General features: G+C 36.1%; 1 protein-coding gene across 3 annotated transcripts in view; it reads right to left on the bottom strand.

Moving 5' to 3' along the window:
- LOC145223418 (integrator complex subunit 3-like) overlaps window positions 1-25915 on the bottom strand; it is an 80803-nt gene that overhangs the window by 43820 nt on the left and 11068 nt on the right. For all 3 annotated transcript variants that reach the window (XR_013859474.1, XR_013859475.1, XM_080089848.1), the window contains exons 8-21: window positions 25193-25267; window positions 24908-25015; window positions 21092-21211; window positions 20267-20421; window positions 19796-20036; window positions 15307-15463; window positions 15064-15174; window positions 14885-14980; window positions 14734-14818; window positions 14306-14417; window positions 8451-8563; window positions 7576-7740; window positions 7151-7310; window positions 6786-6930 (exon numbers count right to left, since the gene is read on the bottom strand). Coding sequence is in view for 1 of the 3 variants with exons in the window: in XM_080089848.1 (XP_079945974.1) it covers window positions 6786-6930; window positions 7151-7310; window positions 7576-7740; window positions 8451-8563; window positions 14306-14417; window positions 14734-14818; window positions 14885-14980; window positions 15064-15174; window positions 15307-15463; window positions 19796-20036; window positions 20267-20421; window positions 21092-21211; window positions 24908-25015; window positions 25193-25267 (1843 nt within the window). In the remaining 2 variants the exon portion in view is untranslated. The remainder of the gene's footprint in view (window positions 1-6785; window positions 6931-7150; window positions 7311-7575; window positions 7741-8450; window positions 8564-14305; window positions 14418-14733; window positions 14819-14884; window positions 14981-15063; window positions 15175-15306; window positions 15464-19795; window positions 20037-20266; window positions 20422-21091; window positions 21212-24907; window positions 25016-25192; window positions 25268-25915) is intronic.

The raw sequence follows: 25915 nt of genomic DNA on the forward strand, positions 1-25915 counted from the left end.
CATTTTGCAAACAAAAACGAATGGGTCCCTACATGCGCGTTTGTGCAGATTTACGGTAAACAAACGCCCTGGTTATTTTTAGATTCTTCAGGAAAAACTTTCAGAAAGCATTAACCCAACTTTAAAAGTTTTGTCCGTATTCTTTTTGTACCATTATTGTCATATAATTACAAAAAAAACAGTAAATAAGAACGGGAAAAAATACTTTCAAATTAATCTCTTGCTTTAAACTCGACATAGTCGTTCAAAGTCAGTTTTTAAACATAATTTTGAAAATGTGCGTGATAACTTAATAAAACGACATGGCATAGCTGCGCAAAAACGGCTGATTTCTAATCACCGAAACGACTGTCTGGTAAAACGTCTGTCCGGACGTCAAGCTGAGCACTTCATCCGCCTTAATTCTAAACCAGTGAATTACTCCCTTGAGAGTTGAGACTTCTACCAGAATGACAGTGTACACATATTATGGGCTGTAAAAGTAAATATTTGGCCGATTAAGGCAAATTTTTAAATACTAAACGTATACCCTACTGCAAACAATTGTTTAACACTTCAGCACATTGGGGCTTGTATTTCTGGCCTAAAACTTATTATTTTGGGGTTTAAGGGGTAAAAATAGGTGAATCCAATAGAAAGTTACAAAATTGTTTAGAATATCTTACATTGCACCAACCAACAAAGCATGAAACTCTCAGATTATGTACTTTAGTCCAGGGGTGTCAAACTTGCGTCCCACAAGGCCCTCCAATGCGGCCCACGAACACTCAACAACAATTCTATTATTTTGTCAGATATATGTACGGCCGTAAACATGTTCATTAAAATATTTGTACTGGCGGTTGAGACGCAATTAAAACTCTTTTGCCAAATATTTTAAATTATAACTACTTTAAATAGATTTTGTGGTACTGAAAACAGAATTACTAGCCTAGTATAGGGTTGCCATTCGTCCGGATTTTCCCTGACATGTCAGGGAATTTAGTGTTTAAATCTGCGTCAGGGAGAAATGTCAAAATGTACCTAAAAGTCCGGAATTCAAGAAAAATTATCTGTATATATTATAAAATTAATGTACCAACGGAGAAAGTTTCTAGTAGATAGCTACAACCGCGTCTATACCATGAAACGATAAGAGGTAAACTGGCGGCGCGCAGGTTAACGTACCTGTTACTGTTTGATGTGTGTGCGCGCGTAACAATACCTGTTTGTTACTAGATATTTCACAATATGCGTTAAATACACAAATAAAAATCCGCGTATCAAGAAAACACAGCATTCGAAGCTATGTGAGAACGTGGGAACTTTCATTTAACTGTGTACCTATTATGCAGGGAACTAACTCACAACTAAAAGTCGAATGCGTGAGACATCGGAACATTTTTACAGAGGCATTTTTCTTCAAATTTGAAAAGGTCCTTGTGACTCCCATCGTTTAATTTTTTTGGTTGAAAAAAAACTTAACTAAACAGAAGCCTGCGCAGAAAGTTAATTGACAAGGATCAGAGTATCGTATGTAACGTTTTCTCGTGTCGCCGTCCGTGTGACTTCCCAATATTCTAATTTATTCCGGAATAGAAGTGTTTGGATCGCAAAAATGGTCAGCGCAGCGGTTCTCAGACTGGGGTCCGCGGTCCTTTAGGGCATTTTGCGGGGACCTCGAAAAGGTGGAAGTAATTCTATATCCTTATTTGGCGTCAGTTTGTGCAACTGGATAAGTTGAAATCAAAGTGAAAGTGAGAATCGACCGTCTCCATTGTTAAACAATAGGCTTTATTTCATGACAACTAACAAAAATGCAATTGTTCGCGCACAATTGTAATGTTTTTGTCCTGTCTGTGATGTCAGATTTGGATCATTGTTATGCGCAATTTTGCATAACTAGCTAAAATCCTGCAATCAACTTTCGTTTTTCTGAAATACACATTCAGACTTACGTCAACACATTTAGACTTAAAGTTTGAGAAAAACTGGGTTCACGCAACCGAGATAAATTTTGTCAGGGATTGTGTTTCATAAAATATGGCAACCCTAGCCTAGTAGCCATATGCGTCAGATTTTTGTACGCCTATTGTGTGCAAACAATGCGGAAAAACAGGAACCACTAGCGTCACAATATAGATTATGACTAGGGCAAATATTTTTTGACTTGTCAAAAAAAGTCAAAATTTTTAGAATAGGTCAAAAATTGTCAAAATTGTTTACAAAGTCAAATTTTTTTAAAAAGTTAAAATTGTTTACAAACTGCATTGTCGTGGTGTTGTAGAGGTTGCACTGCCAGTGAACTATTCATTTTACACCTTGTAGCCTACTTTATACTGTTGTAATTGGCCCATTGCCCCAATTATTGCGAATCATAAACCATCAAGTGAGTAAAACAATTAGGTTGATATGGCGTGATGCTCAACACACCTCAAAACGTGCAAAATTTTGGTAGGTCCCAAGTCATTTTACGGCAGCTGCAGGTTAGGTGCAGCTCTTGCTTCGGTTTTGCTTTAGATACTTCATGTATCTTTCGTTTATACAAATGTATTGAATAATTTTCGTTGTGTCTTAGCTGCAGTTTTTTGGCAGTGATTTTTAATTAGCTCATTCCCTTTTCAGAATAGGTTAGGTCTATGTTCAGATTTTTGCCCTTCTGTTAGACTTTTGCACATTCTTTCGCTCTAGTTAGATTAGCCTAGCCATATTTTAACTTTTTGAACGATAACCGCTGGGTCATTCGGGTCAAACTTCAGGAGGATCAAATTTGGATTATTAACTAACATCTCTGAAAATTTGAATAAATTTAAAGCACTCTTTCTTGACCAAACGCGTCTCACAACGCTGGTTAGACAAAAAAAAGAAAACAAAAATACTGACAAAAACAATATGTGTCCCCTTCGTGGAAGGGGACCCATAATTAAACTAGAAGGGTGGCTTAGCACATTTTGTCGTTGCACATACACTATAACCTATTTTAAAACATTAATATATTTCCTATGCTTATTTTGTTTTGGGTCCCATATTAGCTATCGTCTTTTATAACGTTAGTTGTTTCTGCAGACAGAAACTCATGGGTCCCCACACATGCAAAGTTGAAAATAATGCATTTCAAGAGATAACCATTATAAAGTTGGGTGTTGTAAAGCAAAACAGAGTAATCGGCATAGGCGTAGAGTTTTAAAAAAAACGGGGGTGTGCCGTTTGATCTTCCAAAAACGATGGCTATACCATGTACAGTATCTGTACCCGTATAAGACCAAATAACGACACCTTTTACGTGCTTTAGCATGTCGTTTTTATCACATTAATTTGCGAATAGTCACTTGGTGCAATTTCTTTGTGTTCGATTGGAACGTTTGCTGTGCGTCTAATAACGTCTGATATAACGAAAGGACGATTTGCCGAATCAGCCATTTTAACAACGATTAAGTTTAAAGTAACGTGTTACGGCGGGAAATAAAAGTAAAGCAATTCACGTTTTAAATATAGCCGACTACATATTGTTGACGCTTAAACTTAGGTCACCTTGGATCAAGTTTAGGCCGTTGCAGAACTTTGCAAACAGACATTAAACTCGGCTTAGGAATCAATATATTAACTATTTTTATTTTTATTGCAGAGAGTTATTGCGACAAATAATACTAAAACGTTAGTCTATAAGTCATGTTTATGTCGCATTAAAATGCCTATTTATTGCCAAACAATTACTATGGTTACGTTTCAGTCGACGTCTGTTCGACACCCTACTCTACGCGGCACCCCCGTACTCTACGCCCGTGGTAATCGGCATGGGCTTAAATAATAACATATTGTTTGAGGTATGTCCTATTTAACGTTCTTTTTCAAAGAAAAGAAGGAGTAAATAGTGGCGTAATGGTGTAAAACAAAAAATAGACACCTATGAACAGCAAATTCTACAAGCTGTCCAATTTTCATTCAATTGGAACATTGTTAAAAGGGTCACCCATTTTAGGGACCAGTTCGTTAAATTGTGGTGCTACAGGGCAAATTATAACATTTGAGGACTTAAAATAGTATGTTCAATAAACTTTGCAAATTTTATTGGGACGTTTTTTTAAAACTTCACTTATTTTAGGGGGCTAGTTGAGTAAATGTTGGGGCTACAAAGTAAAACACATCAATCGAAACCTACAACTAGCATAGTCTAGGGTTACCATACGTCAGTATTTTCCCTGACATGTCAGGGAATTTAGTGTTTAAATCTGCGTCAGGGAGAAATGTTAAAATGTATTTAAAAGTCAGGAATTTAAGAAAAAATATAACTATACTATGAAATTAATGTACCAACGGAGAAAAATTCTAGTAGTTAGCCGCAACCGCGTACCATGAACGTGGAGAGGTAAACTGGCGGCGCGCAGGTTAACGCACAAGGTTACTGTTTCGTTTTGCAGTGTCTGCGCGCGCGTAACAATACCTGTTTGTTACTAGTTGTCTAACAATACCCGTTAAATACAGATATAAAAATCCGCGTCTCAAAAAACACAGCGTTCGATGCTACGTGGAAAGTTTCATTTGCCTTAACTGTGTACCTAATATGCAAGGAATTAACTAACAACAAAAAGTCGAATGTCGTGAGATATAAAAACGTTTTTTCAGTGGCATTTTATTTCAATATTAAAAAGGTCTTTGAAAGGGCTGCTCCCAGTGTTTTTTTTTCTGTGACAATTTGAAATTGGTCGGAATAGTTTTTAGAGTGGCAAAGGTTGGCGACCCGTGATATATGTGCATGTTGTTTCAAGGATAGTGAGAGTAGCAAGCTTAGCCTAATAAACTTGACTAAATAGAAGCCTACGCAGAAAGTTCATTAACAAGGATCAGAGTATCGTATCTAACGTTTTCTCGTGTCGCTGTCCATGTGACTTCCGAATATTCTAAATTTATTCCGCAATAGAAGTAATTGGAACGCAAAAAGGTTAACCCAAACTGGGGTCCGCGGCGCTTTAGGGCTCTGTGAGGCAATTTTGCGGGGACCGCAAAAAGCTGGAAGTAATTCTATATTCTAATTTAGCGTCAGTTTGTGGAAGAAAATATGTTTAAATCAAAGTGAAATTGAGAATCGACCGTCTCCATAGGCTTTATTGCATGCCAACTAACAAACATGCAATTGTTCGCGCACAATGGTAATGTTTTTGTCTTGTCTGTAATGTCAGATTTGGATCATTGTTATGCAGAATTTTACATAACTAGCTAAAATCTTGCAATAAATTTTCCTTTTTCTGAAGAACACATTCAGGCTTAAGGACCACAAGCCCTCGAAATAATGACAAAGAGACCGTTTAAAGAAAATACCGAAAAAGTTTGAGAACCACTGGGTTGCCGCAACTGAGATAAATTTTGTCAGGGATTGTGTATCATAAAATATGGCAACCCTAGCATAGTCCACATGCTACCCAAATTTTAGCCTATACCGACACTGTTTAATAAACTCACCCATTTTAGGGAGATAGTGGGGTAACTAATAGGGTTTGACAAACAAACTAAAAAATGTTATCAACCCGCTAACTGCCATGGCGCAAAAACGTCCACCAAGCAACCCATAAAGTCACAAACGAGTAACATACAACTGGTTGCCCTTGTAACACTATTGTGCGACATAAATCTTTCTTTGGGGTGTCCACTTTGGGGGCTTGTGGGGTAAATGTTAGGGCTACAGGGTTAAACACAACAATCGACACCTATAAATGGCATACTCTAAAAGCTATCCAAATTTCAGCCAATTGTGACACTGTTTAAAAACTCACCCATTTTAGGGGGTTAGTGGGGTAAATACTGGGGTTATCAGGACAAACAAAGTGGGATGCAAATTTACATAACTATATCTATCATCTGTATAAGTTTCAGCCACATCCATCAAACATTTGATGGCAAAACGAGTCGGACAAACTTTGGGAAAAATACCCATTTTAGGGGGCTAGTGGGGTAAATACTGGGCTTATCAACAAAAACAAAGTGGGATACACATCTACATAACTATATCTACCATCTGTGTAAATTTCAGCCAAATCCATCAAACATTGGATGGAAAACCGGGTCGGTCAAACTTTGGGAAGAAAATAACCCATTTTAGGGGGCTAGCGGGGTAAATACTGGGGTTATCGACAAAAACAAAGTGGAATGCACATCTACATAACTGTTTCTACCATCTGTGTGAATTTCATCCAAATCCATCAAACATTTGATGGAAAAACGAGTCGGACAAACTTTGGAAAGAAAAAAAAGAAAGAATAAAAACAGAAAAAACAAACAATTTGAGAAAAATCAATATGTGTCCCCTTCAGGGAAGGGGACCCATAATTAGGTACGATACTGTCAGACCAGACCATAGAGGGGTACAATATTTCAACATTGAGATTTTCAAAACACGGATTCTTATGACATCATTTGGATTCCTTCGTGAGATTTCTCTATGTTAAAAAAGATATGAATCGCAACATAAGAATAAAGAAATATGCGATATATATATAACTTTAGCATTTTGCACATCAAACAAAACCAGTAGTTTTTTGTTGCGCATTCTGTTTTTGGATCCATTACAGCACATTGAAGGCACTATTCAGTGTATACTGCTTTAAGTTATTACAGTATATGCCTATTGTCGTAGATTCAATGGTAAACATAAACATTCGCAATTTTTGACCATGCAGAAACGGTCAAGGTTGCGAGTTTCACTCCCTCACTCATTTCTCATACCAGTGTTTCGTCATCACATCCTAAAGATTTCAGTACTTTGTACACAGTAACAAATACTTTACCATATTCGAACGGCAGAACAAACTTACGGATAACATTGAGGGCGCTTTCCTTCTTCATAATGACCAAGTCGCCCATCATAACTAAGCATTGGAGTTCCTCGAGTTGTTGAGGGTCCAGAATTGCAACAATAATGTTCAGAAGTTCACTGTTGCCCACACAATGCTCTGGAAACTGAAAAGGTTTATTGTTGTAATTTTAGGACAGTAAACCTAAAAATTAACTGTGGTTCCACAATGTCTCACAATCCTTGCTTGTTGATTAACCACCACAATAAGTTACCACAATATATTTTCAACAGGGAGAAAATTACAAGCTGTCTTGGAACTTACAGTTAATTGGTAAATGTGTGCAACATGTTCACTGATTTGTCTTCACACAAATTATATCCCACCTCTTTGAAAATATGTGGGACCAGTAGCACCAGCATTGTGGCATCATCTTCTTGACAATGCTTGATGTCCATCATTAAACAATTGTAAGTATCGCCAAGTTGAGTAGTTTGTGCAAATGATTCATATATTTGCATGTTGTCCTCCGAAAAAAGTTGTTTCCTATTTATTATATCATGTTATATTTGCCATTGGGTTAAACGCAACCATCCAATGAGTACAACAAAGATTTATCTACAGTAAGGTATATTTAAACAGACAATCTGGCCAATTCTTTACAATAAGATTAAAACAAAGTGGCGAGAAACTGGCTGTCCTAAACTTGTTTTGAAACAACTTTTTGTACTGTTTTCAAAACTACTAAAAATCCTTAGCCCGACTGGTCCACATTAAAAGAGAAAAAAAAAGGTGTGTTTCATTTTCTTACTTGACAGCAAGGAAGAAGAGTAGATGGTAACCAAGTCTTGCTTGAAGACTGTACATCTCTGAAAGAAGTTGTAAGAGGACTGAAAATGAGTCCTCATCTTTTCTGCTCTGATACAGGTTGCGAAATATCACATGAAGTGGTTTTTCAATGCTACTTTCCAAATATCTGCAAAATTGGTAATTTTTTGCTAGTTGTTAAAATTAAATGATGCTGATTCAATATCTTTGTATCTAAACCAGAGGTGTCCAACATGTGGCACTCATGCTAAAAGTGGCACTCAGGGCCTTTAAAAATGGCACACAAGCTTTTGCACATTTAGGTGGTAAAAATTAGGATTTGTCATGCAATTAAATTCGTTTCTATTGATTGTTCTTGGTCTTTATTCTCTAGTAAAGATTTATCAGTACTGGTTACACAACCCACTAATTAAGTTGTTCGTTTTTTGACAAAACTTAAGCCCTATTTCAAAGTATTTGTATGTCGCGTCACATAAACATAACAAATGATTTTTGGAGTATCATAAACAAGTTTACTCGCATTTGATGACATATTTTTTTTCTAGCTATTTAATAGTGGCCAAATATTCGAATTGAGTTCATACCGTTATGACGTTTTAGACATGGTTTGGAAAAGTAATGTTGGCATGCGAGTATATTTTAAAACTTGGCACGACAGTGTGTTCGAGTTGGACACCCCTGATCTAAACATTACTTATGGATAGGCTTTAACAAAGCTGGTGCAAAGACAATACAGTTTTAAGTTTTAACAGATTTTTGTAAACTTTTAAGTTTCACATATGTCGAAAAACATGAGCTGAGTTAATTTTGATAAAAGTTGTAAAATAAAGATTCATAGGTTCAACATACAATACTCACTCATCTGTAATGTCACAAGACGAAAGCTTTAAAACAGATTTTTGAAAATGATCAGATAAGAGGAAGGTTAAACATGATGAGAGTGGAGTTGAAACTTCTGTGTCAAACTCATCCTGGTAAAAGTAAAAGAATTGTTTTCAAACAAGTGTTGAAGTTGTCGCAAATACTTCCATTTCCAACAACTTAACTTGGAATGATAGTTAAATAAAAAAATTTGGGCCCCTATTGGAACTTTAAAGGTGTTCTGTTTATCTTGTCTATAATGTACTTTTACTAATTTTGGGTCCCACATGCAAAGTTGAAAATAATGCAATTCAAGAGATAACCATGAGAAAGATGGGTGTTGTAAGGTACAACACAGTGATCGGCACTGGGCTTAAATAATAATACTATGTAGAATACAAACTATAAAATTAGATTCACCCCAGATATTGTTTGAAGTATATCCTATTTAACATTTTAAAAAACTGACCCATTTTAGGGGGCTAGTAGGGTAACTAATTGGGTTCGACACACAAACTAAAAAATACATAAAACCACAATGACTCAATCAATAGTACTGCAAAATTTCAGCCCAATCCGCCAATGTTTAAAATTTCGACCACTAGAGGTGTTTTTAGCAACAACCGTTAATGTTTCTGGGTGTCATAGGGCTGTTAACAAGCCCCTAACTGCCATGGCGCAAAAACGACCACCAAGCACTTTAGGGGCTTGTGGGGTAAATGTTAGGACTACAGGGTTGAACACAACAATCGACACCTATAAATGGCATACTATACAAGAAATCCAAATTTCAGCCAATTCTGACACTGTTTAAAAACTCACCCATTTTAGGGGGCTAGCGGGGTAAATACCAGGGTTATCAACAAAAACAAAGTGGGATGCACATCTACATGAATATATCTCCCATCTGTGTAAATTTCAGCTAAATCCATCAAACATTTGATGGAAAAAAGAGTCGGACAAACTTTGGGTAAAAACACCATTTTAGGGGGCGAGCGGGGTAAATACTGGGGTTATCAACAAAAACAAAGTGGGATGCACATCTACATAACTATATCTACCATCTGTGTAAATTTCAGCCAAATCCATCAAACATTTGATGGAAAAACGAGTCGGACAAACTTTGGGGGAAAATACCCATTTTAGGGGGCTAGCGGGGTAAATACTGGGGTTATCAACAAAAACAAAGTGGGATGCACATCTACATAACTATATCTACCATCTGTGTAAATTTCAGCCAAATCCATCAAACATTTGATGGAAAAACGAGTCGGACAAACTTTGGGGAGAAGAAAAAAAAGAAAAAAACAAGAAAAACAAACAAACAATTTGAGTAAAATCAATATGTGTCCCCTTCAGGGAAGGGGACCCATAATTATTCTTTTTGTCAATTGGATAACGGGTTATAATAGAAACTGATGCAGCTTGCCTTAGCGTCCTTGCGCTGTAGAATGTGCCGAAGTTGTAAGTTTAACCAGGTTTGGGTCATGTACTTTCGGGTTTGGGCTTGCTTACAAATATGCACCTAGCATTTTGCCGCTTAATGCATTGGTTTAAACTAGAAAACGAAACAGGTCAAAAACAACAGGCCATTTTATGTGTATATTAAGCGAGAGCACGTGTATACGGGAAACTACCCCAAACAAGACAAAAACGTCATAAACCATCGTCATGAGGAAGTTGCCAAATTTAAATGTTGGGCCCCTTGGCTACGATGCGATGTAACATATCTTTTTAAATATACTGCAAGAGAAAGCACAATTTAAGCGAACTGATGCGTGGGCGCCAATTGAATAGCTTGTGTGCGTTTCTACTGTTTCTTCAAAACACTTGGGCGATTGCACCATAGCCACGATAGTTGGGAAGCATGGCGTCATGTATTGCGCTGAGAGTAATAAATCTAGTTTTGACTTCAGAGTACTTTTTCAATTATGAGCGTCACTGCAACTATGTTGTAGCTGGTGAAAATGAGCACTTATGTTAACGGCATGTACTGTTTATATAGCAACCGGATTATCGTATAATCCGGTTAATCGCATCAAATGCCCTTGGCAAATAGATGATGCAATTAACCGGATTCGTTTGTATAATTATGCTTAAGTTGTCCACAACAAACAAAAAGAACCCTATCTACATCTCGTTAAATTGCAACACAATAAGGATTGTAATTAAAGAATCAGTAAAGACAAAAATAAAATGCTTTTTTAAGCACTCTGCAAAGCATCAACCAACAATGTTTCATACTTCTGATCCATGAACAGTACTTGACACTTTCAGTGCGGTTGACGTAAATCTACATCAAAAGACGTTTTGCGCAGAGTACGGAATGACGTTAATAAACATCAAAAGTTTTAGATCAAAAATGCGGCTGCCCGTTAATGTACGTAGAGACCAAACAGCCCACGCCAGAAATGAGTGATCGGCGCATGTCTAGGGCGACGCTTGGCGGGCATTAAACTTGGTTATGTGAATGGAGTCTTGTTTCATAACAATGTAACAAAGCAGACTTTTCTAACAAACGCTTGAGGGAGTTGCACTGTATAATTGTTAGCAAAAGTAACAATTGTGCAAAAGTTGTAGTAGTGAATTATTGTTCATATTATTTTATTGTCGATAATTTATAACATTACGTCCATTGTAATTCGTTATTGACGCTGTTGGGGCCTTGCAGCAGACAAGACAATGCAATTGTGCGCAATAATTAAAACAATCAACAAAAGACCACACTGAACGCATGTTTGGGTGATTGCTGGCCGCACTGAAAGTGTTAAGAAAGTATAACCATTAAAAAACTAGAAGGGTGGCTTTCTGATATACTTCCATTTTATATATTCTATACGATATTTACCAATTTACTATACACATCATTTGATCTACACATATGATTGTTTTTGTAAACAAAAACTAATGGGTCCCCACACGCGTGTTTGTGCGGATTTACGGTAAACAAACGTTGCGGTGACTTTTAGATTTTTAGGAACAAATTTTTAGAAAGCATTAACCCAACAATAAAAAATTTTTGTTCGTATTCTTTTTGCACTATTATTGTCATATAATTACAAATACTAAAAAAAGAACAAAACAAATAATTTCAATTGATTCTCTTGCTTTGACCCAGATATTGTCGTCCAAGGTCGGGTTTTAAACACATTTTTTTCTAGAAAGCTGTAACAGTTGTGTTACAGACACTTTAAATTAAAAAGCAATTTGCTACAAGTGTACACATAACAAATTGTTTTTTATTTAAATGTGTTTCGCAAAACCATTGACCTGTAGTAACCTCTCAGGGTGCACACGCCAAACGATTGTTTGACCTATTGACACCGTTTTCAATAGCACTGTTCAACAACACCGTTTAACCTAATTTAGGCTATACATGCCTTGAGCGTTGATTCCTAAATTTGTTGCAAAAAACGCTACATTATGACGAAAGAAAGTTTGTGTTAGTAATACCTACTAGTTGACCTTAAGTAACCCGTGGTCATGCGGCGGCCGACCTGACAACGAGCATTTAAAAAAACATTTATCACGAAAAATTCGTAACGGTGTTGTAATGCCTACAAGTTGACCTTTAGTGACCCATGGTTATGAGACGGCAAAGCTGACAACGAGAATTTAAAGATCATTTATTGCGGCGTTCGAAAAAGTTAAGTTTATTAAATTTCATATTTATGTTGATCAACGATGTTTTGCCTGACATAAACGAAACCGAAGTACGTTTATCGAGTTCGAATTACGTCTTAGGTGTAAAACCTGCGCCAAAACTGAAAATGCGCGTGATAACTTAATTGTCTTAATAAAACGACACAGCATTGCTGCACAAAAAAAACTGATTACTAATCACCGAAACGACTGTCTCGTAAAACGTCTGCCCAGACGTCAAGCTGAGCACTCCCGCTCTGCCGCCTTAATCGTAAACCAGTGAATTCCTCCCTTGGGACTTATATCTGACTGATAGCGTACACATATTATGGATTGTAAAGGTAACTGGCAAAATTTTAAATACTAAACGAATATCCTGCTTAAACAATTGTTAACTTTTTCAAATATTTCTGCACCATAGGGCATGTATTTCTGCCTTAAAACTAAAACCGTTTATTTCGGGGTTTAAAGGGTAAAAAATGGGTGAATCCGAAAAAAAGATACAAAATTATTTAAAAAACTTTACATTGCACCAAACAACAAAGCATGAAACTTCTAGATGCTGTACTTTAGTCAGTACAGCCGTTTCAAAAAATTTACGCTTTGGGGGCCTGTGGGTGAACCGCTGGGTCAATCGGGGTCAAACTTCAGGAGGATCAAACTTGGATTATTAACTAACATCTCTGTAAATTTGAATAAATTTGGAGCACTCTTTCTTGACCAAACGCGTCTCACAAGCCAGCGTTAGACAGAAAAAAGAAAAAAGAAAAAAAAATACGGACAAAAACAATATGTGTCCCCTTCAGGGAATGGGACCCATAAAAAACTAGAAGGGTGGCTTAGCACATATTGCCCTTGCACATACACTATAGCATATTTTGAAACATTAATATATTTCCTACACTTATTTATATTGGGTCCTATATTAGCCATCGTCTTTTATAACCTTGGTTGTTTCTGCAAGCAAAAACTCATGGGTCCCCACACATGCAAAGTTGTAGATAATGCATTTCAATAGATAAAAATGAGTAAGTAGGATAACTAATTGAGGTTCAATACACACAAACTTAAAAGAAGGAAACCACAATGACTCCATCAATAGTACTGCAAAATTTCAGTCCAATCTGCCAACGTTTAAAATTTCAACCACTAGAGGTGTTTTGATCAACAACTGTTAATGTTTCTGACGTCAAAGGGCTGTTTACAACCCCCGAACTGCAATGGCGCAATGGCGCAATAACGATAATTGGCATACTTTACAAGCTATCCAAATTTTAGCCAATTCTGACATTGTCTACAAACTCACCCCTTTTAGGGGGCTAGTGGGGAAATACTAGGGTTATCCGGACAAACAAAGTGGGATGCACATCTACATAACTACATCTACTGTCTGTGTAAATTTCAGCTAAATCCATCAAACATTTGATGGAAAAACGAGTCGGACAAACTTCGGGGGGAAATACCCATTTTAGGAGGCTAGCGGGGTAAATACTGGGGTTATCAACAAAAACAAAGTGGGATGCACATCTACATAACTACATCTACCATCTGTGTAAATTTCAGCCAAATCCATCAAACATTTGATGGAAAAACGAGTCAGACAAACTTCGGGGGAAAAATACCCATTTTAGGGGGCTAGCGTGGTAAATACTGGGGTTATCAACAAAAACAAAGTGGGATGCACATCTACATAACTACATCTACCATCTGTGTAAATTTCATCCAAATCCATCAAGGATTTGATGGAAAAACGAGTAGGACAAACTTTGGGGAGAAGAAAAATGAAAGAAAAAAAAAGAAAAAAACAAAAAACATTTTGAGTAAAATCAATATGTGTCCCCTTCAGGGAAGGGGACCCATAATTAGCACTCTGTGGTAAACAAAATCATACCATATACTCAAGGTGTCCAACTATAGCTGCCGCGCCAGGTGTTATTATTTTTTAAATATACTCATGTGTTAATGTTTGTTATAATTTTTAAACTAGATATAATTTTTTGGCAATGATTTGACCCTTTTTACACATGCAAATGTACACTACAGTTCATAGTCTTACTCTTCACATGTATGCTACTATTACTTAAACAACATGTAAAATCTTATGTTGCTTTGGTATATTTCAAATTAAAAAGTTTAGATTGAAGGCAATAAAATGTTAAAATGAAATGTTTGAGTCAATCAAACTTCATAGAATCAATACAGGGACCTACCAGTGACAAAACATGGTCGACAATATCCTGAATTCTTTCACATCTTTCATCCAAATCTGTTCTCTCAGTATCCTGTAGCTGTTGAATAAGGTCCCGTGAAGTATTGTCCAGCCTAAAATAAAGATATTTATTCAATTGTACGCAGTTTGTTGAGGTGTTTGTAAAAAAACTGTATCAAAATGCAAATGGCAGAAAAAAAATATTGGCATGATTTGTAACTTACCTCAATTGTAGGCCACCAAAATGGTAGGTTTAAAACATTATCAGTCACAGTTTAGAATCGAGGTAAAATAACACTACTCTTAGACATATATATCAACATGTTCAATTCAATTTATTATGCAGGTGGAGAACAACTATTTGTGTACAAAAAAAATTATGCACTTGCATATGTATTATCAGAAACAGCTATCTACCGCCTAACAAACCTCTCAATATCTGCTGTAATATCCTGAGGTTCTTGATTCGGCGAAAACTCCCACCCACCTAAAGTAACTTGTTTTTTCTTGTTAGCTAGTGAGGAAAAATAAGCTTTGTTATTTGATTATTCGGTCTGAACTTCTTGAACAAAACTCAAACCTTGTTCATCTTCCTCATCACTAAACATTGCACCTCCATCCTGACTAGACTCTACATCCCCAGTCTTTTTTTGAATATTGTCAGCATCAGAATCATCTGGGCAAAAACAGTAGATCAGATAAAGGACTGTCAGAAAATGTTTAATTCCAATTCACTGAGGCAGTTTACTGTTCACTTACCATCATCAATTAGCATTGGCTCCTCTTGTAGAATGTCACTGGTTTGTTGTGTAGCTAAGGGTAAGGTTTCTGAACAGTCGCTTGGTAGTGTTGGGTTGAAAGTCGGTTTTCCTATATATTGCCAATTTATGAAACAAACCAAAAATTATGGAAATGGACAAAAACATTATTTGTAGCCCTTATTTAAGGAGATACATAATACTATCTTAGAGTTATGTATACGAAAAAAAAAGAGTTGACTACCCTCTGGTGAAGATGGGGAACAGAACTCATGCAAATTATTTCTAATCAAACTTCGGAGTTCTGGGTCAAGTTTAGGATTGTCCAGAATTGGTGAAAGTGATTGAATGACACGCTTGTCAAGGATTGAACGAAGTGCTCCATGAACACCTTGCTTAATCTGACAAACAAATCAGTATTTCAACAAAATAACAATTAAAAAAAACTGATTTATTTACCAGTGACAAATAACACTTCCTATCACTACAAACCACAATGGGAAAGTTTGTGAATACTTGACTTGACCTGGACTTTTACCTCAGAAACTTTACACTAAAAAAGTTAGGGTCATATTAAAAGCTGCTCACATACACAAGAATAAGGCATGAGTGAACACTTCTTGAAGGTGGTACATTTATTGCAAAATTTTATGTGGGTTTTAACTTTTGCCAACATTTATTCCTGCATAGTTGTTTAATTCCTACAAATTTATCTCCTGTCCAGAAGTTCATTGGTGTAAATTTGTTAATAATAATGTTTTGTAAACTTGTAATAATAAAGCTGTAAGTTTGTTAATAATAATGTTTAAATAATAATTAAGGAAATGACAGAAAAAACAGGTTAATTGCATGCATGTTAATGGCATAATTCATTCAATTGCACTCCAAACAGTAGCCCACATTGAAAGTCGGCCTGTTAAAGGATCACGCATCTTTCTTGGAACACATTTGATGTGAATTTTTATCTCTTAATTTACACTTTTTTGTCTCTCTGTTAACAACAGACTGCTCACTTTTCTGCTTTTGACATATTCACAAAGAATCTGCCATTGACAAGAAAACATAACATATGACAAATCAACATTGATCTATTTCTAAATGGTAATTTAATTTTTGGATTAAATGGAAAGGGTATCTATGTTGCTGTAAGTGAGCATCACTGTAACACCATACCTGCTAATAATTTATAAATTCACAGTTTTTACAACAGCCAGATACCAACATAAAATGCCGATAAGTTAGGGAAATAAATCCATCTGTAAATGAGTGAGGTTGAAAGTAACTGTTGACTTGCAGGCATAGGCGAAAATTTTTTATGTGAAGCCAAGTGGTTCCTTGTTACGATACTGCTTTTTATCCTCGATATGCCTACGCACAAATTTACTTATACTTGGATGCAACACTTAACAAAGACACATCCTGCTAGTTATGATGTTACAATAAGTTTGTGTGTCACAATATATATATATGATGTCACAATACTTGTATGTTATATGTAACGAAGCAGAAATACAAATTATTTATACATGCTCAATTTTGCAAAAGCAGCAAATGGGCGTTGCGGTTTTGACAGGTAATTTATGTATATGGGTGGTCGTTCCAATTTGATTTTTCAGATTCTGGCACAAGAATTACTATAGGTAACATAAAAATGACAAACTGCCAATTAACATTTAGACTACATATTAATGTTTGATTGACATTGTTTTGTCATAACTCTTGTTCAGACTTCCACTAGTCTAGCAAACTTATGACAAGAGTGAAAATTGCTGACAACAGTGGTGCAAAATTGGTTTCCTTAAAAAACTAGAAGGTGGCTTAGCACATATTGCCCTTGCACATACACTATGATCTATTTTAAAACATAAATATATTTCCTATGCTTATTTTGTATTGGGTCCCATATTAGCCATCGTCTTTTATAACCTTGGTTGTTTCTGCAGGCAAAAACTCATGGGTCCCCACACATGCAAAGTTGAAAATAATGCAATTCAATAGATAACAATGAGTAAGTTTGGTATTGTGAAGACAAACACAGTGATTGGTACTGTGCATATCTAAATATGCTATATGGAGTAAAAACTATTTAAATTAAAAAACTCATTTTAGGGGGCTAGTAGGATAACTAATTGGGTTCAACACACAGTAGGAAACCACAATGACTCAATCAATAGTACTGCAAAATTTCAGTCCAATCTGCCAACGTTTAAAATTTCAACCACTAGAGGTGTTTTGAGCAACAATCGTTAATGTTTCTGACGTCAAAGGGCTGTTAACAACCCCCGAACTGTAATGGCGCAATAACGATAATTGGCATACTTTACAAGTTATCCAAATTTTAGCCAATTCTGACATTGTTTACAAACTCACCCCTTTTAGGGGGCTAGTGGGGTAAATACTAGGGTTATCCGGAAAACAAAGTGGGATGCACATCTACATAACTATATCTACCATCTGTATAAGTTTCAGCCACATCCATCAAGCATTTGACAGAAAAACGAGTTGGACAAACTGCGGGGGAAAAAAACATTTTAGGGGGCTAGCGGGGTAAATACTGGGGTCATCAACAAAAACAAAGTGGGATGCACATCTACATAACTACATCTACCATCTGTGTACATTTCAGCCACATCCATCAAACATTTGATAGAAAAACGAGTCGGACAAACTTTGGGGGAAAATACCTATTTTAGGGGGCTAGCGGGGTAAATACTGGGGTTATCAACAAAAACAAAGTGGGGTGCACATCTACCATCTGTGTAAATTTCAGCCAAATTCATCAAACATTTGATGGAAAAATGAGTCGGACAAACTTCGGGGAAAAAATACCCATTTTAGGGGGCTAGCGGGGTAAATACTGGGGTTATCAACAAAAAACAAAGTGGGCTGCACATATACATAACTACATCTACCATCTGTGTCAATTTCATCCAAATCCATCAAGGATTTGATGGAAAAACGAGTCGGACAAACTTTGGGTAGAAGAAAAAAGAAGAAAAAAACAACAACATTTTGAGTAAAATCAATATGTGTCCCCTTCAGGGAAGGGGACCCATAAATACAATTAAAATAAATTTGCGTCACTTGCGTCACACATGCTTAAAGAAGACCGACTGTTTGAAAAAGTGTATGTCAATGAAAGAAATGCATATCTGTAATGCATAAGATCAATATATTCATGCTGGGGTCAGCCCTGAAGCGTCGATGCAGACCAGGGATCATGTCAGGGGTTCAAATCCCACCACAGGTTAGATTTTTCTATCCTGTGCATCACCATAAGGAAACGCTTGGGAGATCGGCTGATTTGGCATAACGCCTTTAACAGGCCTAACGTACTATGATATATCGATAAGTATGCCATGATCGCTGGTCTACATTGACGCTTCAGAGCTGATTCCAATATGAATACATTCATCTTAGCCGATATGGTTGAACTGGCGATCCCCTACTATGAAGCTGACATGTGCAGCATACAAGGCAGGCAATGGTGCTTGTTATTCTACTTCCGGTGGTTTCTCCACAGAGCCTGTATAGCTCAATTGGTAGAGTGCGAGTCCCGGAAAGACTCCTGTAGTGGGTTCGAATCCAACCGCAGGCTAGATTTTGTATAAACCTGTTCTTTGCCATATGGAAATGCTTAGGAGACCAGCTGATTCGACATGGCAGCATAAGTGATTATAATGGCTGCCACCACAGGGATTTCACGTGGGGAGGGATGCCACCTTTGCCAACCCCGGAATCAAAACCTAGGATTGCAGGAGGATACAAAATTCGGAGTAACTTAATTAAAAATTGAGAATCAACTAAGACTGACACTCAACACCACAAAAAAAGAAGGCAAAAATGATAAGTGCTTAAATCAGATTTATACAAAACTTACATCCACATTAATCCAGTCTGATAAACTTTATATAAAACTGGAAGGGTGGCTAAGTACATTTTGCCATTGCATGTACACTATAACCTATGTTAAACGTTAAATATATTCCCTATATTTAATTTATAATGGGTCCCATATTAGCCACAATCTTTTATATCCTTAGTTGTTCCTGCGGGCTGCTCATGGGTCCCCACACAGTTGAAAATGGGCCATTTCAAGAGATAACTTGATAAAGTTTGGTGTTTTAAAGCAAAACACAATAATCATACTGGGCTTATACTGGGGGCTGGCGGTAAATACATGGGTTATCAACACAAACTAAATGGGATGCACATCTACATAACTATATCTAGCATCTGTGTAAGTGTTATCCAAATCCATCAAACATGTCATGGCAAAATGAGTCGGACAAACTTTGGGAAGAAAAAACAAATATGACAAATCAATTGAAATCAATATGTGTCCCGTTCAGGGAAGAGTAGTGATTGGATGATACCAGGTTTTGGAGCGAGTACCGATACCGAGTACGAGTAACACATGTATATACCTTTGATACCGAGTACTTAAAAATATACCGAGTATGATTACCGAGTACTTAAAAATAGTGTTGTACTTAGTTGTGTATCACTGACTAATTTATCTGCCATCGCCGGGGTTCAGGCGCGCACACATGCATGCAGAAAAATGTAATCTCCACCTGATAGCGAAAAAATTATATGTAACCTAGCGGAACTTTTTTCCCACCACTGAAATCGTTCGATACCGAGTACCGGGTACTCGTCCCATCAGTAGGGAAGGGGACCCATAATAAAATAAGAAATCAACTCGGGTACCAACACAGATACTTACACACCTGACTAGCTAATGGAGGATGAAATTCAACCATTGTCCTGCATAAAAAATCCAACAAACTTGTCGTCATAGCTGGATGGTTTCGAATGCTTTGGTACATGACAAGTATTCCTGGTTCAATATCCATAATGCTGTTTTTATCAGGGGAGTAAAACAACCAATCCCAGAACAATGCTAGGTTGCTATATGATGAAGCAATTCGTGATGTACAGGTGGATAACAACCAACCAATGACTGCCCATCTACACAAGTAAGCAAATTTAAACAAAAGTTTCCATTATTAAGTTTGCAACCTTAAGTAAATCAGTTTGGTGGATGGTTGGTAAGTTTGTTGCACCTTTAGTGTTATATCTCTTATTTTCCGCAATTTTTCATAAGTTCTAATTGGTACTAATTGTTATAATTTACATAGTTTTAACTAATTGTTATATTTTACATAAGTTCATTTAACTGTCAGCAAACTACTCAGTACCTTGGTATAACATCAGAACATAGAATGTCATTTGAAGGATGAATACATCCACATATAAATCGAATCAAATCACTCCGAAGAGTTTGACTGTCTGGTGTTGAGAGATACTGACGTTGAAACCAGTCCTGATATCGTTTGTGGTTGCCAAATCGAACCTAAAAAATGCGTAAAAAAAATTCAGTAAACAGTATAACATTAATTGGTGTAGCTATTTTTTAGTTGGTTAGCAATTGTGTTAGATTAGAATCAAACATTATATCTACGACTCTTTTGTGCCTGATTTTTTATTACCATGTGGACAACTACTTCATGTCATTCTATAAAAACAGGAAACAACAACTGAAATGTCGCCTTAGTACATATTGTCATTGCACAATTTTGGTCATTGAACTTTTTACATCTAATACATATTTAGTCCCATATCAGCTAATGTTTTTTGTAACCTTTTTGTGTTTTTGCGAGCAGAAACTCCTTTCTGAGCATAAGTTTTTTTTGTATTGAGATGTTTCTGTTTTATTCTATCACTATTCTGTAACTATGAACAACTAATGGGTTCACACAAAAGTAAAGTTTTTAAACCTTTTAGAAATGTTGAGAATGCAACACAATCAACAGCCAACAATGTCACATTTCACAAACGGCTAAACTGCCACTGTTCAACATTGGTAAAATTGTCACCTATTTTAGGTGGTTAGCAAGGTAACCCAGGCACATCTAACAGCACAAAACCGTTTTACTTGTGGTTAATGGCAACATGAAGAAATTTACTCTTTAAAGATTATGCTCAAAATGTGTCCCATTAATAAAGTTGTGAGGGTCACCAACCTTATGGAGCATGAAGTTAATTTTGTTTTCCATTTCGTGTGTAACTCTGCAAGTAAGAAACTTCCGTGATGTTCGTGTTTGCAGAAGTGAAAGAATTCCAGTAAATGACGGTGCTAGTGACTACAGAACATAGAAACAAATAAACATGGTTACATAAATCTATAAAGATAGAATCTTGTCATAAACTAAAAAGGTGTCATAGTAAATTTTTGCTTTGCACACTGACTATGGTTTGCTTTGAAAGTTATTTATTCAATACCATTATTTTATATAGCATACTGCATAAAGTCGATAACCACTAGTATTGTCTTTGCAGGACTCAAGCTTTACCAACTGAGCTACATAGGCTCAGCGGTGAGCTCCTCAGAAGTTGAAACTCAAGAATTGCTGCCTGCCATGTATGCTGCATATATCAGCTGCATATTAGGAAATCACCATGATGACCAGTAATCAGTGAAGATAAATTCATAACAGGGATCAGCTCTAAGGCATTAATGCAGACCAGCAATCACAGCACTTCTACATGACTATTTTTGACCAAATATTTGAAACAAAGAGACCAAAAAGAGAAAAAAAACTAGAAAGGTGGATTTCCTAAATATTAACATTTTATAAATTTAGTATCCTATTTACTGACTTTCTATACACACTATGTTTCCAACTAACATGATTGTTTTTGCAAGCAAAAACGAATAGGTTCTCACAAAAAAGGTGCAATTCTTTTTAGATTCTACAGGACAAATTAGTACAAAGCATCAAACCAGCTCAAAAAGGTTTTGTTCATATTCTTTTTACATCATTATATTGTCAAATAAGCAGCCATTTTGTAGCTATATATAACATTTTTTGAAATCCTATCACTGATTAAGCCGTGCATAACATTTGAATCCCACCACTGATTAAACCGTCACAATTGTTAACCACTTCTAGTCTACAATGACTGAAGATTTAGTGATGGTTTAAACACACACTCATGGCTGTGAAGGTAACCACTGGATCAACATGAAAGGTGGCTTTCTAATATACTTCCATTTTATATATTCTATATCATATTTACCAGTTTACTACACACATAATTTGATCTACACATATGATTGTTTTTGCAAGCAAAGACAAATGGGTCCCCACATGCATGTTTACGCGGATTTACGGCAAACAAATGTTGCGGTTATTTTTAGATTCTCAAGGACAAATTTTTCACAAAGCATTAACTTTACCTAAAAGTTTTTGTCCATATTCCTTTTGCATCATTATTGTCATATAATTACAAAAAAACAGTAAAAAAGAACAGGAAAAATACTTTCAATTTAATCTCTTGCTCTGACCTTGACATTGTCGTTCCAGGCCAGTTTTTAACAAAAATTTTCACAAATTTTCCTAGAAAGCTTTAACTGTTGTATTAGACCAGGGGCGTGCAACCGTTTATCGCAGTGGGCCACAACTTACGGTTAAAATAATGCTGAGGGCCAGACAATAAAGCAATACATACATTTTTTAAACAGTTTATTTGATAGCAAAACGCCCACAATCAAGTTACATTTTGATCAATGGGATATCTGCTAACCTTTTCGTAGAATAAATCTCAATATAATTACTGCACCTACAAATCATGTTATAATCATTGCTAGAAAGGCAGTTCTTTCATAATGCACACTATGATGCAACAACAGGAATATGTCGTCACAGTGGATGAAAGCTTATCACGGTTTGACATTGTACAAAGTCAAAAATACCAGTGATGGTGAACAAATTAGTGATGTGACGAGTACCCGGTACTCGGTACTCTGTATCGATGGTATCGAACGATTTCAGTGGTGTCGATACTCATACTCGGTATCGAAATATTTTGTCTCAGTTTTCGATACCAAAGTGCGAGTACCGAAGGCCGATTTACACCATAAGAATACTGGCAACATTATGCCAATATTTTCTTCGGACAGCACAAAATTGGAAAAAAACGTTCCTCCAGTTTACGTATATCTTTTTCTCTATCACGTGGGGATTACATTTTTCGGCATGTGCGTGTGCACACCTGTACCCCGACCATGGCAGATAAATTAGCCAGTGATATAAAACTAATACAACACTACACTTAAGTACTCGGTATCGAAGGCATGTGGTACTCTTACTCGGTATCGGTACTCGCGTCAAAACGTGGTATCGTCCCATCACTAGAACAAATAGCAACATTCCATGCTCTAACAGTAAAATGAATTCATAATTAATAGAGTACTTTGAAGTCTGCGCGGGCCACGAAAATAGGTGCGACGGGTCGGACACTGGCCCGCGGGCCGTATGTTGTACGCCCCTGTATTAGACACTATTAATTGAAAAGTCGTTTGCTACATAGGTATGCATAACAACCTGTTTTTCACTTAACTTTGTTAAGTGTTTAATGACCTTTTGACACCATTTTTAACAGCATGCAGTCCTTACTGTTCAACAGTACCATTTTGCCTAATTTATACATGACTTAAGTATTGATTCTTGAATTAATTTGTCAAAAATAAAGAAGCTATGTTATGACGAAAAATCCTTAACTCCTTAAGAATTTAATGGTAATTTATCGAGGCTTCGACCTAATCACATTTTTTATGTTTAAATTATGTCTTAGGTGTAGAACCTTCGCCAAAACTGAAAATGCGTGTGATAACTTAATAAAACGACATGGCATTGCTGCGCAAAAACAGCTGATTTCTAATCACCTAAACGACTGCCTAGTAAAACGTCTGTCGGACATAAAGCTGAGCCACTCTGCCGCTGTAATCGTGAACCAGTGAATTGCTCCCTTGGGACTTATATCTGACTGATAGTGTACACATATTATGGGCTGTAAAGGTAACTGGCAAAATTTTAAATACTAAATGAATATCCTGCTCAAACAATTATTAAATTTTTAAAAAATTTCTGTACTATGGGGCTTGTATTTCTGACCTAAAACTAAAACCGATTATTTTGGGGTTTAAAGGGTGAAAAATGGGTAAATCCAATAAGTTTCAAAAATTTCATTTCAAAATTCAAAATTCTTTAGTATACCTTACATTGCACCAACCAACAAAGCATGAAACTCCCAGATTATATACTTAAGTCAGTACAGCCGTTTTTGGAAAAATCGTTTTAGGGGCCTGTGGGTGAACCACTGGGTCATTTGGGGTTAAACTTCAGGAGGATCAAATTTGGATCAATACCTATCATCTGCCAAAATTTGAATAAATTTGAAGCACTATTTCTGGACCAAATGCGTATAACAAACCAGCGTTAGACAGAAAAAATAAAAAAAATTATGGGCAAAAACAATATGTGCCCCCTTCAGGGAAGGGGACCCATAATTAATAGACTAGAAAACCTAAAAATATACATTTTGGGGTAAAGGGGAGATAGGTGAATCCCACTAAAAGTTACAAAGTTCAAAATACTTTGCAATGCACCAAACAACAAAGCATGGAACAACTTGATCATGTCTTTTAACATGAAAAAGTAAGAAATTTCAGATACAGGTCGATGATGTTGATGAACTGATGGGTCAACCTGGGTCAAACTTTGGGGGGATCAACTATTAATAACTAACTCACATGTGTGTAAACTTAAATAAGTTTGAAGCACTCTTTCTTGGCCAAATGATTAGAACAAACCATCGTTTGACAGGAAAAAAATACAAACAAACACAATATGTGTCCTCTTAAGGGAAAGGAACCCATAAAATTGATGAAAACAATTAAAACTTCAATACCTAAAATCATGTAAACAAGGGTTCTAGAGAAAAGGTGTACAAACCAGATTTTAAAAGTATTATAAATTTGGTTATTTCTAAAACACCTGAGGTTTGTGAATTATGTCAGACCAAAGTTTTTCCATTTCTGGTATCCTAGCTACAGATGATAGAAGACGAACTAGATCTCGTCCGATTCCACAACATTCAACCCACTATAGAAAAATGCAAAAAAATATTTTATTACAAGTACAAATCATAAACTATTTTCAACTAGCCCCAAATGTTTAGAATTGTAGTTTTAATGCCATAATGATAGTATTTGAAGTTGTCAAAGCTTTTGACATATTCTTTGTCACAAAATATCAAATGTCAAAACATACTGCACTAACCTTTTCTCGCATAAGAGCAACAAGAAAAGCAACTTCTTTTTTGAGTAGAGTTGAAAAGTTGTGATGAAAATGATCCTGCAGGTAGTAAATAGATCAGAACGAGCCAAAACTAGAAGGTGGCTTAGCACTTGTTGTCAATGCAAATACAGTTTTAGCTAAAACGATATTTACACTATGTAATCCAGCAAGGTTTTTTGTGTAATCATTGTTTAAAAGTTAATTTGAAAGATTTCTATTTCATTTGAATTCCTATTTTTACACAGAATCCAACAACATCATTGTTTTTGGAAACAAAACGGACCCCCATCCATGCGTATGTGGGATAGATTGAGTATAATATGGTGCAACTTTATTATTTTTAAGGACACCTAACAAAACAATAACACCTTAAGTCATGAGGCTAATATCGTTTTTTCTATCAGCTTTAAGCTACCATAGCAATAAAACCAGTAAATCTTCCATAATTATCTGGGTATGGCTGTTTAAACACACTTCATTGGGGTTGTAACAATAGCCACTGGGCCTTAAAAAATATATTATTTTTTTAGTTCTTTTTTCAAATTTTACCCATTTGGTAACTTTTGGTAACTGTTTAAAGTGCATCTTTAGAATCAGCAACTACCATTGTTGTGTCATTGTACTATATTGTTTTCACACAAAGCAATGCAGCACACTCTGCTACACTTTCCCTGTATTTGTTATTTAATATAATAGTGTTTTTTA

This window comes from Phallusia mammillata, chromosome 1 (assembly GCF_965637545.1).
Source record: "Phallusia mammillata chromosome 1, kaPhaMamm4.hap1.1, whole genome shotgun sequence".
NCBI classification, from domain to species: domain Eukaryota; kingdom Metazoa; phylum Chordata; class Ascidiacea; order Phlebobranchia; family Ascidiidae; genus Phallusia; species Phallusia mammillata.